Source organism: Apiospora kogelbergensis (genome assembly GCF_038363985.1).
Source record: "Apiospora kogelbergensis strain CBS 113332 chromosome Unknown utg000008l_segment0_segment0, whole genome shotgun sequence".
Lineage (NCBI taxonomy): Eukaryota > Fungi > Ascomycota > Sordariomycetes > Amphisphaeriales > Apiosporaceae > Apiospora > Apiospora kogelbergensis.
Genome location: NW_027117425.1, coordinates 132,783 through 146,722, shown reverse-complemented (window position 1 = coordinate 146,722; position 13,940 = coordinate 132,783). Strand labels below are relative to the sequence as shown.

Genomic DNA, 13,940 nt, shown 5'->3' with positions numbered 1-13,940 from the left:
GAATAGAATTTAATGATTTATCACACCGCTGCCGTCCTCGTCTATTCCAGTCGTGCCAACACCGTCTCTCTCGAACACGATCGCGACAGTTGGCTCCGAAGCGAGGATTGAGAAGACAGGCTAAAGGGACCTTTCCTTCCGTGTCGGGATTGGAGCCGACGGCCCCGTCTGTCTGTCTGCAACGAGGGCGGGGGAAACGGGTGTGCTAACTAACACCCCGCAGAATATTGTCTGAGAACTAGAGAATACTAGTTGGATGGTCTGTCTTGTTCGAAAAACGCGCCCGAACCTACACATATTTGCTTTTTGGATACAAATATGCGGTGAGGTAGTGACAATGTAATTGGGCAAATGCCGCGGGCAGAACCTCGCGCAAATCTCCCGAATTGACAGGCGCAGGGCAACATGGACGGCCCAGCACTCTGGTGACAGTCCCCGGCAAGCTGGTTGCACCAGAAGATGCAAGTTACTAAGTGAATACGAGGTGCTCAACTGTCTGATGTTTGGCATCCCGTCTTGATATCTGGCTATGTGAATATGCAACGCATGACAACAATGCGGAAAGGTCGTTAAGTAGCTGGCATGGTTTTCCTCACTGGGGTTTTCATAATAAACGCCCGCCACCAATCGAGCCTGGGCTCTTCTTCCTTGTATGCACCACCATGTCATGACGGATAGCCTCCCCCCCTTTCGCCCGTCCTCCTTCTCCCCGAGGGGAAGACCAAAGCACTTCAGTCGCTCCAGTCCCACGTGGACGTCTCGACCAAGTCCATGGCCCGCCGCAGCACGTCGCGGTCCTTCTGGAACGTGAGCTTCTTGAGCGCGACGTCGCAGTCGAAGAAGGCGGGGGCGAAGTGCGCCTCGGGCACGCCCGGCGCGTCGTCGCCGTAGCCGCCGCCGCGGAGGACCTCGGCGACGAACCACCAGACCAGCTTGACGCCCTCGCCGGCGCCCTGGCCCAGGTCGCGCACCTCGAGCATGAAGGGCTCCGTCAGGTCGGCGTACGTGCGCGGCAGGTCCTGCACGTCGGCGGCCTCGAGGTCCGACGGCGCCCGCGTCGGCATCGTCACCGGCCGCAGCCGGCACGCGTAGCCCGACTCCTCGCGCACCTCGCGCACCGCCGCCGCCTGCCGCGTCTCCCGGCAGTTGCGCCGGCCCTTGGGCAGCAGCCACTGGTCCTTGGCCATGTAGTGCAGCAGGCACACCTTCTTGCTGTCGTGGGCCAGCGTCATCTTCTTGGCGGCGGCGGCGTCCGAGTCCGAGTCCGCGTCGTCCGACGACGCCGACGCCGCCGCCGGCGCGAGGTCGAACAGGATGGCGCCGCAGGACTCGACGAACATCTCGGCCGGGTAGACCTTGGTGTCCCACATGTAGACGGCCATGACGGATTGCAAGGCCCACGTAAGCAGTCGGTGTCAAAATAAAACAGATAGGCGTTGCGGGTTTTCGTAGTTGCTGCGCCTCGCCGTTGGGGTGGTGTAAGTGCTTGTCACAAGTGACAAGACGGGGCGGATGACGATGGCGATGATGCAAGTAAAAGCATGTGCGAGTCCGCTTTTTTTATTTTGGCGAGAAAGGAGAAGGCCGGGCCCCAATTTCCCAATATATTTGACAGGTTCGGGGAGGCACTGTGCCGCTGCCTGGCCTGCGTTGGAAAGCTGCGGCTCTCTCCCCCAATCCGTCCTCGTGCAGCGGTTGGTGTTGGTGATGATGGGGGCGTCCCGGGATCCCGAAGGCAAGGAGCCTATGGGAAGAAGCCTCGGCTCGCGGCAACAAACGGGACAGACGGTATATAGCTCAACGGCGAAGGAAAAGAAGACAAGGTGCAGTATCCCGTAGTGGGATTGAATCACAACGCACTTGCAAGTTCCGAAAGGGATGGGTTCGATTCAAGAGAGGACTCTTGGTAGACTACGACTTTTACCCCGAATTAGAACAGGTGCCGCGTGCCCACGGCTTTTATGCAACGATGGGTTGGGGGGGCCAAGGCTCGATGGCTCTTTTGGCCAAAACTCTACTCGCTGGGTCTGGATTGCTTCTTCCAGAGGCTACTGGTCTTTTGAGGCTCACATCCCGTCTCACGTACATGGTTAGCGAAGTCAGTCAAGGACGGGTTTGAGGCCCGCTCCCCATTCGTCACGGCTGAGTCTGAGCCCAATACGTCGGGGCGTGCTCGCCCCAGGCTTGAGGACTTGTCAGAAGACCCCCGCGGTATCCCACGAATCCCTCCTCCCTCGTTTATCTAGGCCCCGGGGCTAGGGGGCCAAGCGACGCCATGCCATGTCACGTACTGTGGTTTCCTGTCGGGCATTTCCAGACAGAATCAGGGCTGGCCCCCCCCGTGTTAACCCGTCGATGAGGGGTGATTGATCACTTAGGCATTGATAAGTCGCATGGGGTATGGAAGGGACAATGGCCACATGGTACAGCGACGGGCCAAGCAGAGTCGAGGATTTCGGGGGCAGGCAGCGTCAAGGTTGCACGAAGGCGACGTCTGTCATTTCCGGCTCTGGATGGATCATGATGTTGTCGGGTTGGTCCCTTTGGGTTTGGGGGCAATGCGCGAAACCAACAAACAAAAAAAACAACTGATAGCGGCGGAAGACGGAAGGCGGAGGACGGATGTGAGAGCGGAGAAAAGCAGCATCAGTAGCAGCAGCCGCCGCCGCTGCAGGTAGCAAAGTCGCAAGTTGCAAGCATCAGCATTAACATGATGGGGTTGTATTGCAATCAGCCAACGGGATTGGCGTTACACCTGCCCAAGCAATGGATGCGTGGAGTATGTACAGGCAGGAGCAGTAGATTGCGAATCGGGGGGCCGGAAGATCGTCGACAGAAGAAAAGACTGACCCAGAACCCCGTTCTGCTGCAGAAGAATCTCACTTTCCACGATCTCACCTACATCCAATCTGCCCGGGATTAGTCAGAGTGTGCTGGTTGTGCCCATCATGCACACGAGCGAGTGCAGCAACGCGACGATTTACCCCAGATAGTAAGCACGACGGCTATAACTGTCGTTCGTGTTGGGTATCGGCATCATCGGGTAGAGGGTGGTTGTTCCAGTGCGATCGTGTTGATGATCTCCAGGAGACGAGGGTTTGTTTATGAATACATATTGTTTCTTCGCCCCGGATCGGCCGACCCACACTGGCCGGCCTGCACGTGAACCAATCTATTCATCAATAGTCCATAGCTAGTGAACCAAGGAAGAGAGAGTCCGGAGGGATGCTCGCTCGTAAAAGACGGTCAAGATAGGAAGCGGCTGCTTTGTGCATGCGGTACACACCTAACACAAATGACGAAGCCGCCCAAGGTGAAGAAGGGCGGATATTATGAAATGGGCCGTGTTGGAGATACGGGCATGCAGCTTTCACCTACCGCCCCTCACCACATGACACCAATCAAAACTAGACCACTGTCGGACATTGATTAATAATAAAACCGATAACGAGGGCATGCGGCGAAGGCATGAAGCCAGACGAGCGAGAGGAGGGATGTGATGTGATCGGTGAACTCCCCCGAGCAGGGCCTCGACGGCGATGATAACCGCCGGCGGTGCCCGAGTAAGGTTAGCAGCAAGGTGCGAAGCTACTGCAACGCTGCAGGCCCCTCTTTGGGGGGCGCTGGATAAATCAATCTCGAATCTCAACCCCGACGACAGCGGGATGGCGGGGTCGTCGGTCGGGCAGAAGTGGGAGCGACATCTATCTAATCCGAGAAAGCAAATGAGGGGTGATAAGGATATCACATTTCATCCCGTCGTCACGATTGCCGTGGACTGCATCCAACGACGTAGGCTTGCTGCATCGCCTCGCCCCTCTCCTCTGCTTCTTGGCTGTCACCTGGGTTCGCTCTCGGCGGGCAGCAGGCAGGGCAGGTATGAGCTCCGATGGAGCAAAGCGCAAGCAAGCGCACGCAAGCAGGCATGGGCAAGGTGAGAGAGCGCGAGCGCGAGCGTGAGCGTGAGGGATAGAGGGATAGAGGGTGTAGCAGGAGCACGAGTAGGTAGGCAGCTATGGGAGGGGACATGTGAAAGTGGATTACTGCACACCACACCATCCCTAATCACCGTTGGAGCAAATGTCTCTCACCCATCCCGTCATATTGTCTCGAACCGCGAACCCACGGCGGTCAAGTGACGGCGCCTCTCCCGGAGCGTGATCACGAAACGTGCGGATGGTGGTGGGTGGTGTTTCAAGCGGCTACAGTGACTAGCGGGCATTCTCAGAGACATGAACGAGAGATAGCGCCGCTGCCGTCAGTTGACCAAGAATCCCAACTTCTCCGTCTGTCGATCTCCATAGTGGTCTGATTACTTATATAGTAAACCTGATCGGGGTCTGGTGGTTGCAGAGTCGCAACGGCCTTCAGATGTGGTGGGGTGGGAAAACGAGGGCAATATGCGCCCACCAGTTCGAGGAGGAGGCTCCAAGTCATGCGGGACATGGTATGGCTGCATAACCCCCCATCCTGGACTAGGCACATCCATCCATCCTCCCACCAAGAACCAAGTAAGAGTGGACGTGAAGAAACATTGTGTGTGCCTTGGCCAGACAAGACGAACGACATGAGGCGGGGTGGCGTCGGGCCAAGTTTCAACGTCGACGTTCGCAGTCCGTTGCGTATGCGAGCCGCTTCAGTCGCCAGGGACTCGCAAGAAGTATACTCTCGTGGGGACTACAATGGCTGCAGCACCCATAGCGACCATAGTGTCTTGTGGCCTCCCTCTACTCCTCGTAGCGTGGGAACGGGGACAATATCGCATCATCGGGTCGGCAGGGGTGGGTGGACTTGAAGTCAATCGAGGGTGGCTTGCGAAGCTGGATTCCTGCCTGCCTGCTTGTCTGGGTTAGAGGAGACGTAAGCGTGCCTCGATCCAAGATTCCCATGGTGTCAGAAAGTAATCGCTAGGGAAATCCAATGGCAAGCCGCAGTGACGATAGTTAGGCGAAAGATGGCTGAGAGGACGACGCCACGGCCAACGCGGTCTGGGGATAGGATGGGACCTAGACCCTCGATTGACTGTGACAGGACGAATTCAACTCTAACAACGCATATATTTCTCCTACTCGTATGCACCGTAATGCAGGTGGCTGCTCTACACGCTACGCTATGTACGAATCGAAAGTGGACTTCTTCCCCGGTAAGAGAGGAGGCTTGAGCCATGGCGGTGGGGATCCGATCAACGTCCCCCCAGAGATGTCGCTGAGCAACACCACGAAGCGATCAATTGGCGGTAAGAGCAGGGGCGGCGAGAGTCATTGCTGCGAGCAAAAGGGGAGCCAAAACAAGGAGAAGTCGGGTCAATTGCAGTGCCGGCCACGTCGAGCTTCGAAGGCCGGGCGAGTTGGCTAGCCTGGAGAGGGATCATGGTGGGAGTCATTCGCAAGCACCCAATCTAGGTAGCACCGTGTACAGGCAATGGATGACGCCGCCCGGCAATTGGGCTGCCACCGAGGTCCCGAATGCGACAGGCAGCAGCAATAATGAATGATACGTCCATTACATGATCGTCTTTTGAGTCAATTCGTAACACCGGGGGAGTTGAGAGAAGCAAGCCGGCAATGCCTGCATCGTGCCTAATCTATGCTATACCGACTAACACGTCTGTCTGTCTATACTGCACCTACTATGTATAAATATAGCATTATCATTATCATTATCATTATCGATAGACTAGGCGGAAGTGGGAGGTGGGTATGTATGCAGTGAGTGAAGTCTGAAACTTGCAGGCATCTTGATCAGCCCATCAATGCCATTGATATTGATCGCGATAGCTACCCGCCCCAAGCCGTGAGAGATGCGACGAACATTGCGAGACAAGCGCGCCAGCATTTCCATTCCCGTCACCAGCCAAGGCAAGCAGGCAGGCAATCTGCACATATGGCGATGGCGTCGTAGTGGAAGCGAAAACAAGCAAAGCGGGAGGCTAAGAATAAATACATCCGTCGATAATGCCACCCCCTCCCTTCCCCTTGGTGCCCACTGCCGTTGGCGTTGGCTTGTGATTGATACAGATGACGCCCGGATCCCCCAAGTATTTGTGGAATGCCCGCCATGTACAGTACAAAATCTGGGCGCGGCGAAGGGACGACTTTCCAGAGATCAAATCCGTTGGACGGGAACAAAACCTAAACCCCTTCAGGGCAAATCTGCCCCGGGGGCGCAGATCGAGCAGCGCAGCGGTCGAATCAACGGGCGGCCAGCAGGGAAAGCTGGGATAGGCCCTGCCACGGCCATGCCTTTTCTTTGCTGGCCGTTCGTCCCCGTCTGGCCCGTCGTGGCCCGTCGTCGTCTCCCATGGAATTCCCCATCCATTCCCAGCGAAACAACAAACGTTGTTGACTGTTCACTTTCTTTCTTTCTTTCTTTCTTTCTTTCGCCCCTGGACGCTTTCCGGCCGGCCAGTCTCCCCGGGCCGAGTCTACTGAAGCAGCTTGCACGTCGAACACGCAACACATCGTATGACTCACGGCCTTCTGGGCGTCTTCTTTTTCCCCGACTAGCCCCGGCAGGACCCTGAATTGAGACCCCTTCGGCCCAACAGCGGCAGCAATCTGGGCAGAAACGACCTGATGAGCGGATCTCGTTCAGGAGATTCGAAACGCAGGAAAAGAAAAAGAATGAAATGGTTCCAGGCTCGCGAGGGAATTGAGTTGGCAAAAGCCCGCCCATAAGGCCATTCTCAGGCCCCCCCCCCCTCGTCCCGGCCAATTTCCACCGCTGATTGGCCAATTGCACCCTTCCGGGCGCCCTTACTAGTAGTATTCTGCCGAGTCCTCTTGCAAAATTCGCCTCCTGGTCGCCATCGTGAGATGGACATCTGCTCACCATCATCCATTCATGAATCGATTTGCTCGGCCTTTTTCCAATTGCTGGGGAATCCACCTTTGCCTCCATCGTTGACTGACTCTCTCTCTCACTATCACTATATTGCTCTCTCAACATCTTAATGCCGTGTGTACCACTCGCGAACGAGTACTTGCGTTAGGTTCGGGCTTCTTAGCTGGATGACGACAAGCTAATTCACGTAGCTATTTGTTGAATGTTCGTTCGCTTACGACCAGGAAAGGCCGTCGTACTTGGCCAATTGACTTCTCGCGACCCTGCCTGTGTCGCGCCGTAGGGTAATTCTAAGAGGCACCGACCCAATGGCGCGATATCGTCGGAATTGGAACCATAACAACAGCCTGACGCGACACAGCATTCACGACATTGGAGAGAAGAGACAGGGCTGCTTCCAAGGCATATGTTGGTATGCAATAATGCAGATACAGATACGTCAACAGCGCACAGTCCAATATCTTGGCCCGTAATCATCGTTTCGCCCATGCGTTGTCAAGTCCTGTAGTCTCGGTTCTATCTGTGTCCTTCAGTAATTGGGCGCGCCCAAGTCCTATATGAGGTCCGAGTTGATCGATTTGATCCTATGAAATGGCAGCCGCATGACGCAGCTCCAGAAAGCAATTGACACGACAGCGGCGCTGCAACAATGCCATCCCCGGGTGCCAGTGTTTTTCTTTCTTTCTATTGATGCCCCAGCCCATCTACGTTGATCCAGTCACAGATCAAAGCCAAGTTTCCATCCAGTGTGTATGTCTGCATACCCCTTTTCCACATTGGCTCTTTCCCCTCCCGGGTTGGCCACGTTTTTGGGGTTTATCGGGCGTTGTTGTTAACGGCGATACGGCGGCAACATCCGAGCGAGTCCTAGATAGCCTCCAACTCAATCGGCAGGTCAAGCCGACCTTTTACTTTCGGGTTTCTCTTTCTCAGGCTTCTCGCACAGGTATCTGCGTGCACACCACACCAATCAAAAGTACATTTCTCCATGTCTGCCTACTGACTTGTCATATTGCCTTCCCGCCGTCGTAATTGTCTTGCCTGCCTGCACTGGGGTTTCGGTTCAGTGAATATGCAAGTCATAAGTCCCGGAGCATGTTCACCCGCTCCGGGGCAAACTGCACCCACTCGCCGTTCTCGAGCCTGCCTCGCCATTGTCACTTTTTCACAAGACATGTAGGCTGTAGAGTGGGTTGGCAGTGTGTGACTCTGACACCATTGATCCAAGCCAATTCGCCATGGTGATTGGTGCCATGCCACGCTTCAGGCCGGCCTACAGCAACAGCTACAGACAGACACAGGCTTGGGCTGTGTGACGAATCTCAGTTCGCTGCCTACTTGGGCGTCAATCCATAGTGGACGGCTGACGGGCTGGATGGACGTTGTTGTTGAGCAATGCACACAATTAGGAGCTACAGGTACATATGTTTTTCCCATGCTAACATTGATGCTAACCTACCTTCCTACCCACTTCCACATCTTTGTCCACAGATGATCCACGCGAGGAAGTCTACGGCAAGGCGGGGTGGTGGTGTACATACATACCTATGTGAGATAGAAGGTGTGTGTACCTTTATGTGTATGTATGTGTTTGTGAGTGTTTGTGAGCGAGAGAAAGAGAAAGAGAAAGAGAGAGAGGCAGAGTGTGCGCGCATCACACGCCGGTTTCTGAGACAGACCCCCCCTCTCGCTGGACCAGAGTCCTGGTTTGATGCCCTCTTGTCAATTGATCCAATGGTCACGTCCACCACCCTGTTTCCTATCAATCAATCTATGTACTAGGATATCTATCCGCACCTGCTTTGTTCTTATCGTGTGAAAGGGCATTGGGAAGCATGATTGATCGTCATCAATCTGGCCACCAACGCCCAGTTCCAATTCCAGCTGGGCATTGGTTCGTCGCCGTAGTTCGTCACAAGCACTGCCTGCTGACTGCGACTGCCCTGCAATGCAAGTAGCGAACATAACAACAACAACAACAAGAGAAAGATGATGGGAATGTGGTTTGCCCCCTCACACCCCCCTCCTCCCCTCCTTTATTCCATGGCTCTCTCGTGCGCACTTGTGTTGCCCCGGCTCCGTCTCACTCTGCCACTATCGCATTCCAGTCGGCGATAAACAGCAGCCGGCATGCGTGGATGAAACGAGTTTACTCGCAAAGAAAGAGAGAGAGAAAGAAAGAGAGAGGGAGGGAGGAAGTAGAGGGGGCGTGTCTAGTGGGTGCACCCACACCATCCATTGGCTACGGCTGATGGGCGCTTCGGATTGGCCTCCGTGGTTGGCTGAGAGCGAAGAGTAGCGGGCGCCACGAGGACAGCTGCAAGTAACGCCGCCCCGGGAGTACATGACGATACCTACGGCTACGCATTTCGAAAGGCTGATTACAGTTTGCCTGTGGCAGCACAGCATGACTTTAACCAAGCCTCTAGCATCCCAATTCGGCCAGAGACCGCCAAGGCCCATCATGGGCAGAGAGACAGCGAGAAAGAGAGAGAGAGAGAGAGAGAGAGAGAGAGATCCCTGCACCCACACTAGGCCGCGTCTGCCCTGCCTTATGATCTGGGTGCGACGGCGACTGACTGACCTGACCGTCTGGATGACTGACTAACACGAACTACTACCTGCTCTCCCTTCTTGCCCTACCTGCCTGACCAGACAATACTGGGTGGGTAATTTCAGTAAACTGGAGGGTCATGTTCTGCCTTCTACTACGACCATCTCAGAATAGGGTACTTTGATGGTCTGCGCGTTCGAGCGATTGTGGGAGGGTGAGGGTGACTTCTCGACGACACACACCACCGCAACATGCACACACGCACACGCACGCACACACACACATATTCACACTCTCCCTCACAGACAATACGTCGTCCATGATCCGACAAGTCAATTGATGATAGTGTGTACATACATGCCCGACTATGGGGTAAATGCCCAGGTCTTGATTGCTCTGGCTTCGGGCTGCCTCGTCTCGCCCAACGCCTCTCCATTGGCCTCCCCTGCTTGACTCTGTTCCTCTCCTCTTGTTACCCACGCTTGATCACGTCGTTCGAGTCTCTATCTGTCTGTCTGTCTGCCTGCCTCTTTTCGGTCTGTCAGTTTTATCTAGGTGCCTATGGATATTGGATATTAGAACAGTCTATCTTCGTCTACACCCAGTCACTCCATTTCGCTTCTCCCACTCTTTCGACTTCCACTCCTCCACCTCCCCGTGTCGTCGGCTGACCTGCAACGAGTGATACACACCTACACACACCTTCGTATATGCCATCAATTGCTTTCCACTTGACCCGCTAAGTCGATTTAGGCGTGGCTTCTGTCTCCCTCGTCAGCTATTAACAGCTTTCCAAGTCGATTCTGCTGTTGCTTGCTATCTGGTTTCCTCTGGCCGGATTTCCCGATTGAGGGTTCGATCGGCAATCCTTTTCCACTTACACTTACACGCCGTCCAACGTGCACGCCGCAGCAGCACGTTCGCCCCAAAATCCCACCCCGCACTAAGCGCTGTTAGCGTTGACGACCGCCTAATTGTCGCTATCATCCGCCAGTAGAAGTCGGCGTCCAGCGCCTGTAGGATAGCGCCCTCTGCTCATCTCACCACCTATCTATCTCACTGGCATTGGCATTGGCATTGGCATTGGCATTGGCATTGGCATTGGCATCAGCATCAGCATCAGCATTAGCATTAGCAGCATCAATCAACAATCGGCATTGACGGATTGGGCATGACAAATCAAAGCAATTCTATCCAGCCCATCACCACTCCCCCAAGGCCTGATCTAAAGTACCTGCATGCCCAAGTATAGCGCCGTGTGTACCTTGCCGACTGCCTAACATCACATCATCACATCGTCCCGCGATACGTGATCGTTTCCCTACTTCTCTGCTGCCTGTTGTTTCTCAGCTTCTCGTTCGTCGCCTGAAGTAAGCAGCAGCAGCAGCAGCAAGCAAAAGCAAAGCCAGCCAGACACCATCAGTTGGTTCGGTCAACGGCAACACAGCCTGGGGCGGTTTCGACTAAAAGGCAAACAACAACTTCACAACTCACAACAATCGAATTGGCGTCTGGCAACCAACCGATGCTGGAGTTCGTAAGGCGCCCGTGAACAAGGACAATTACCAACCCACTTGCATCATTTGTTTGCCTGTTTTCATCTTTCTCCCAGCATTCTTGGGGTGTCTCTTCGCCCGCCCAACTCAACTCTCGTCCAACAGTGGTCACGTTCACATACATTGCCCTTTGCGGTCGGCAGCTTTTACCAATCCACACCCCCATCCTATAAGTCGTTTCCATCGCCCTTCATCAACAGGTATCCAGTATCCAGTCCAGCACATCATCGTCAGTGTCGGTCAATTGGCTCCCAAGCCCAACAACACCGCCACTCTGCGCGCGTCTTGGTCAAGGTGGTCAAGGAAGCAACTAGAAGAGGACGAACAAGCAAAGCAACCCCAAAAAAGGCCGAGGATTCCGCCTTCTTCTTCAATTGAGGATCAATAGCTGTGACTCAATTGACTCAATTGACTCAATTCGTGGGCTTCTGCCTGGCATTTCGTTTCGCCACCCTTCTCTCTTCTCACGCTCGCCTCCAGTCTGACCCAAGAGAGGTCGCCGACACTACCTACATACATATACTCCCACCCCCTCCCTCTTAGACTTCCCAAGGTTGCAGCAGCTCAGCACTGACTGTACTTTACTTGTCTCACCCTTTCCGACGGTCGCTTCTCCACCACAAGTACCCTGCTCCACAGAGTACTTGGTTCGCAAAGGGGTCCAGCATCCACCCGGTCTTCCTGCTCTCCATATCACTACCGCCATTAGGAGGTCAGCGTATTGGGTGTTAGTTGGCTGACAAACCGTCGACCTCGACTACATCAACACGCCCTTACGCCACGCTCGATGCTCGTCGTCTGCGCTTGATGGCTTCCTCTTCTTCACAACTGCCCTCTACTGCTTCTTCATCTCCCTCCTCCAACAACAATAACAACAACAAGACACACCCCGTCTCCACCATGGCTACCGCTGCGCCTACGTCGTCGCAGAACAAGGAGCCCAAGAAGCCCTTCGACATCAGCAATCTCATGTCACCGCCTGAGCTGCCTCCCTACGAGTCCTTCGCTCAATCGACCATGGCCAAGTCCACCAGCCAAGTCACTTCCGACATGCGCAAGGTCCCGGGACACAATGCGCCCATCTCGCCGCCCATCTCGCCCGAGACGCTCTTAGACGACAATGCCTTCAGCCCTTCCGTCTCCCCCAAGACGAACACGACCTGCAAAGACCCCATCTTGTATCCCGCCCAAGAGCTGGCCAATTCGTCTCCTCAGCGACCGCTCTTTTCCCCCGACGAGTCGGTGGCCGCCCAACGCATCGTCGACGAACATGTCCATGCGCGTTCCCACGCTCTCTTCCAACATGCCTCGCCGCCTCAGCGCGAAGACTACGAGTTGGCGCTGCTGTTCAAGTCGCAGGTCATGAAGAAGTTCACCGAGAACCCCAAGGGCTGGCTGCAGCGAGAGCGTGCCCAGCTCCTCGAGGACAGACGAGCCGGTGCCAGACACAACCAGTTTCGCCTGCACCCGGTCCTGGCGGCCAAGCCCCAGCCCATCCGCCAACACGTCCAGCGCATCGTCAAGCCCGCTGCCCCCAAGCCTGTCCGCGCACCTCCGCATCAGATTCATCAGGCTCATCATCAAGTCCATCACCACCAGTCGTCGGCTGCTGCTCCCCTCGCCCCATCCGCGCCAATCCGCCCCCTATCCGTGCGGTCCCAGCTACCAAGGTGGTGAAGAGCCCGACCCCTGAGCCTGCATCCCGGCGAATTGTGGCGCCCAACCGAGAGGACAAGGATTTCCTGTCTCTCCCCGACATCTGCCCCCCGCTGACCACGCTGCCTCCCAAGTCCAACAGCATGAAGGTGGACTGGAAGGGCGCGCCCATTGATCTGAGCGCCGACCCGCACCGCGACCTCTTGCACCCGGACGAGCTCGCCCTGGCCGCCAATCTGCGACTGGATTGCGCAACCTACCTCACCAGCAAGCGTCGAATGTTCATGAAGCGTCTCGACTGCCTGCGCATTGGCAAGGAGTTCCGCAAGACGGACGCCCAGCAGGCCTGCAAGATCGACGTCAACAAGGCCTCCAAGCTGTGGACCGCCTTTGACAAGGTCGGCTGGCTCGAGAAGCATCACGTCGCCTCGTACGTCTAGGCTGTTTGTTGGTCGGGGCCTGCCCGCGGACACCGACTCCCATCGGGCCATCGGGAATGGACCGATTCTGCATCACACCACGATTTCTTACGTTTTCACGACAGCGACTTTGCTTTTCTTCTCTCTTACGACCCAGCTCATATGATGCATTGCGATCGGTTGGCTTCTCGTACTTCCTTTCCACATCGGCAACGTCGGATCTGGCGTGTCCCATCATCGGCTCCCAGCATCTCGTCGCCGGCATTCAGCAATTGGGTTTTCTTCTTGATTTATTTCCTTTCCCCCGGATACACGATACATTGGCATCAGGGATCGTCTACACTTGTGATACCCGGAGTGCGAGACTTCACTCCACTCCAACTTCCCATTTCTGGTTTTCTTCATACGACAGCCGGCAGGATTCTGCGGCCTCTTCTTTTGCAACAGACCAAGGATTTTGTTTTCTTTTGTCACGACTTGCCTAGAGTCGAAGGATATGCATTTGTTCGGCGTTGCTGGCCACCGTCCCTCTCCGCAGAGCAGGCGACGAGGTTGAGCCTTTTTGATTTTCAGTGTTTTTCCCCAGAGGTCAGATACCCTCGGGCCCCCAATCTGAAGGGGCTCATCCGCGAGATTGAATCGGATATACCGACGAGGAGACATTTCCCATCAAGGGAGTCTGCCTTCGATCGAGTACGAGATAGACATTCATCAAAGGGTCATATTACGGCTGCCTTGATTGGTACTCTGTGTCATATCTTGGACAGTCGGTCTACAAATAGCTTTCACATAGGAAATTGAAGACATCATGGTCCCAGTCCCCATAGTTCATACCAAGTGCCCTGCGCAAGTCCCACCGATCCATTATACATACATCCAGTCTACCTAGGCGCCAGTGGACTGTCACCGTTG

General features: G+C 55.2%; 2 protein-coding genes across 2 annotated transcripts; one reads left to right on the top strand and one right to left on the bottom strand.

Moving 5' to 3' along the window:
* Window positions 1–731: 731 nt before the first annotated feature.
* PG998_011968 (uncharacterized protein) lies at window positions 732–1,382 on the bottom strand (the record flags this gene model as incomplete). The annotated part of the gene is made up of 1 exon (XM_066878784.1): window positions 732–1,382. The coding sequence occupies one exon, from the start codon at window positions 1,380–1,382 to the stop codon at window positions 732–734; it is 651 nt and encodes a 216-aa protein (XP_066725168.1).
* Window positions 1,383–11,760: 10,378 nt separating this feature from the next.
* PG998_011967 (SWIRM domain-containing protein) lies at window positions 11,761–13,037 on the top strand (the record flags this gene model as incomplete). The annotated part of the gene is made up of 2 exons (XM_066878783.1): window positions 11,761–12,537; window positions 12,633–13,037. Coding segments are annotated over 2 exons (1,182 nt in total), but the record flags the coding sequence as incomplete, so codon positions are not given.
* Between the last annotated feature and the right edge of the window lie 903 nt (window positions 13,038–13,940).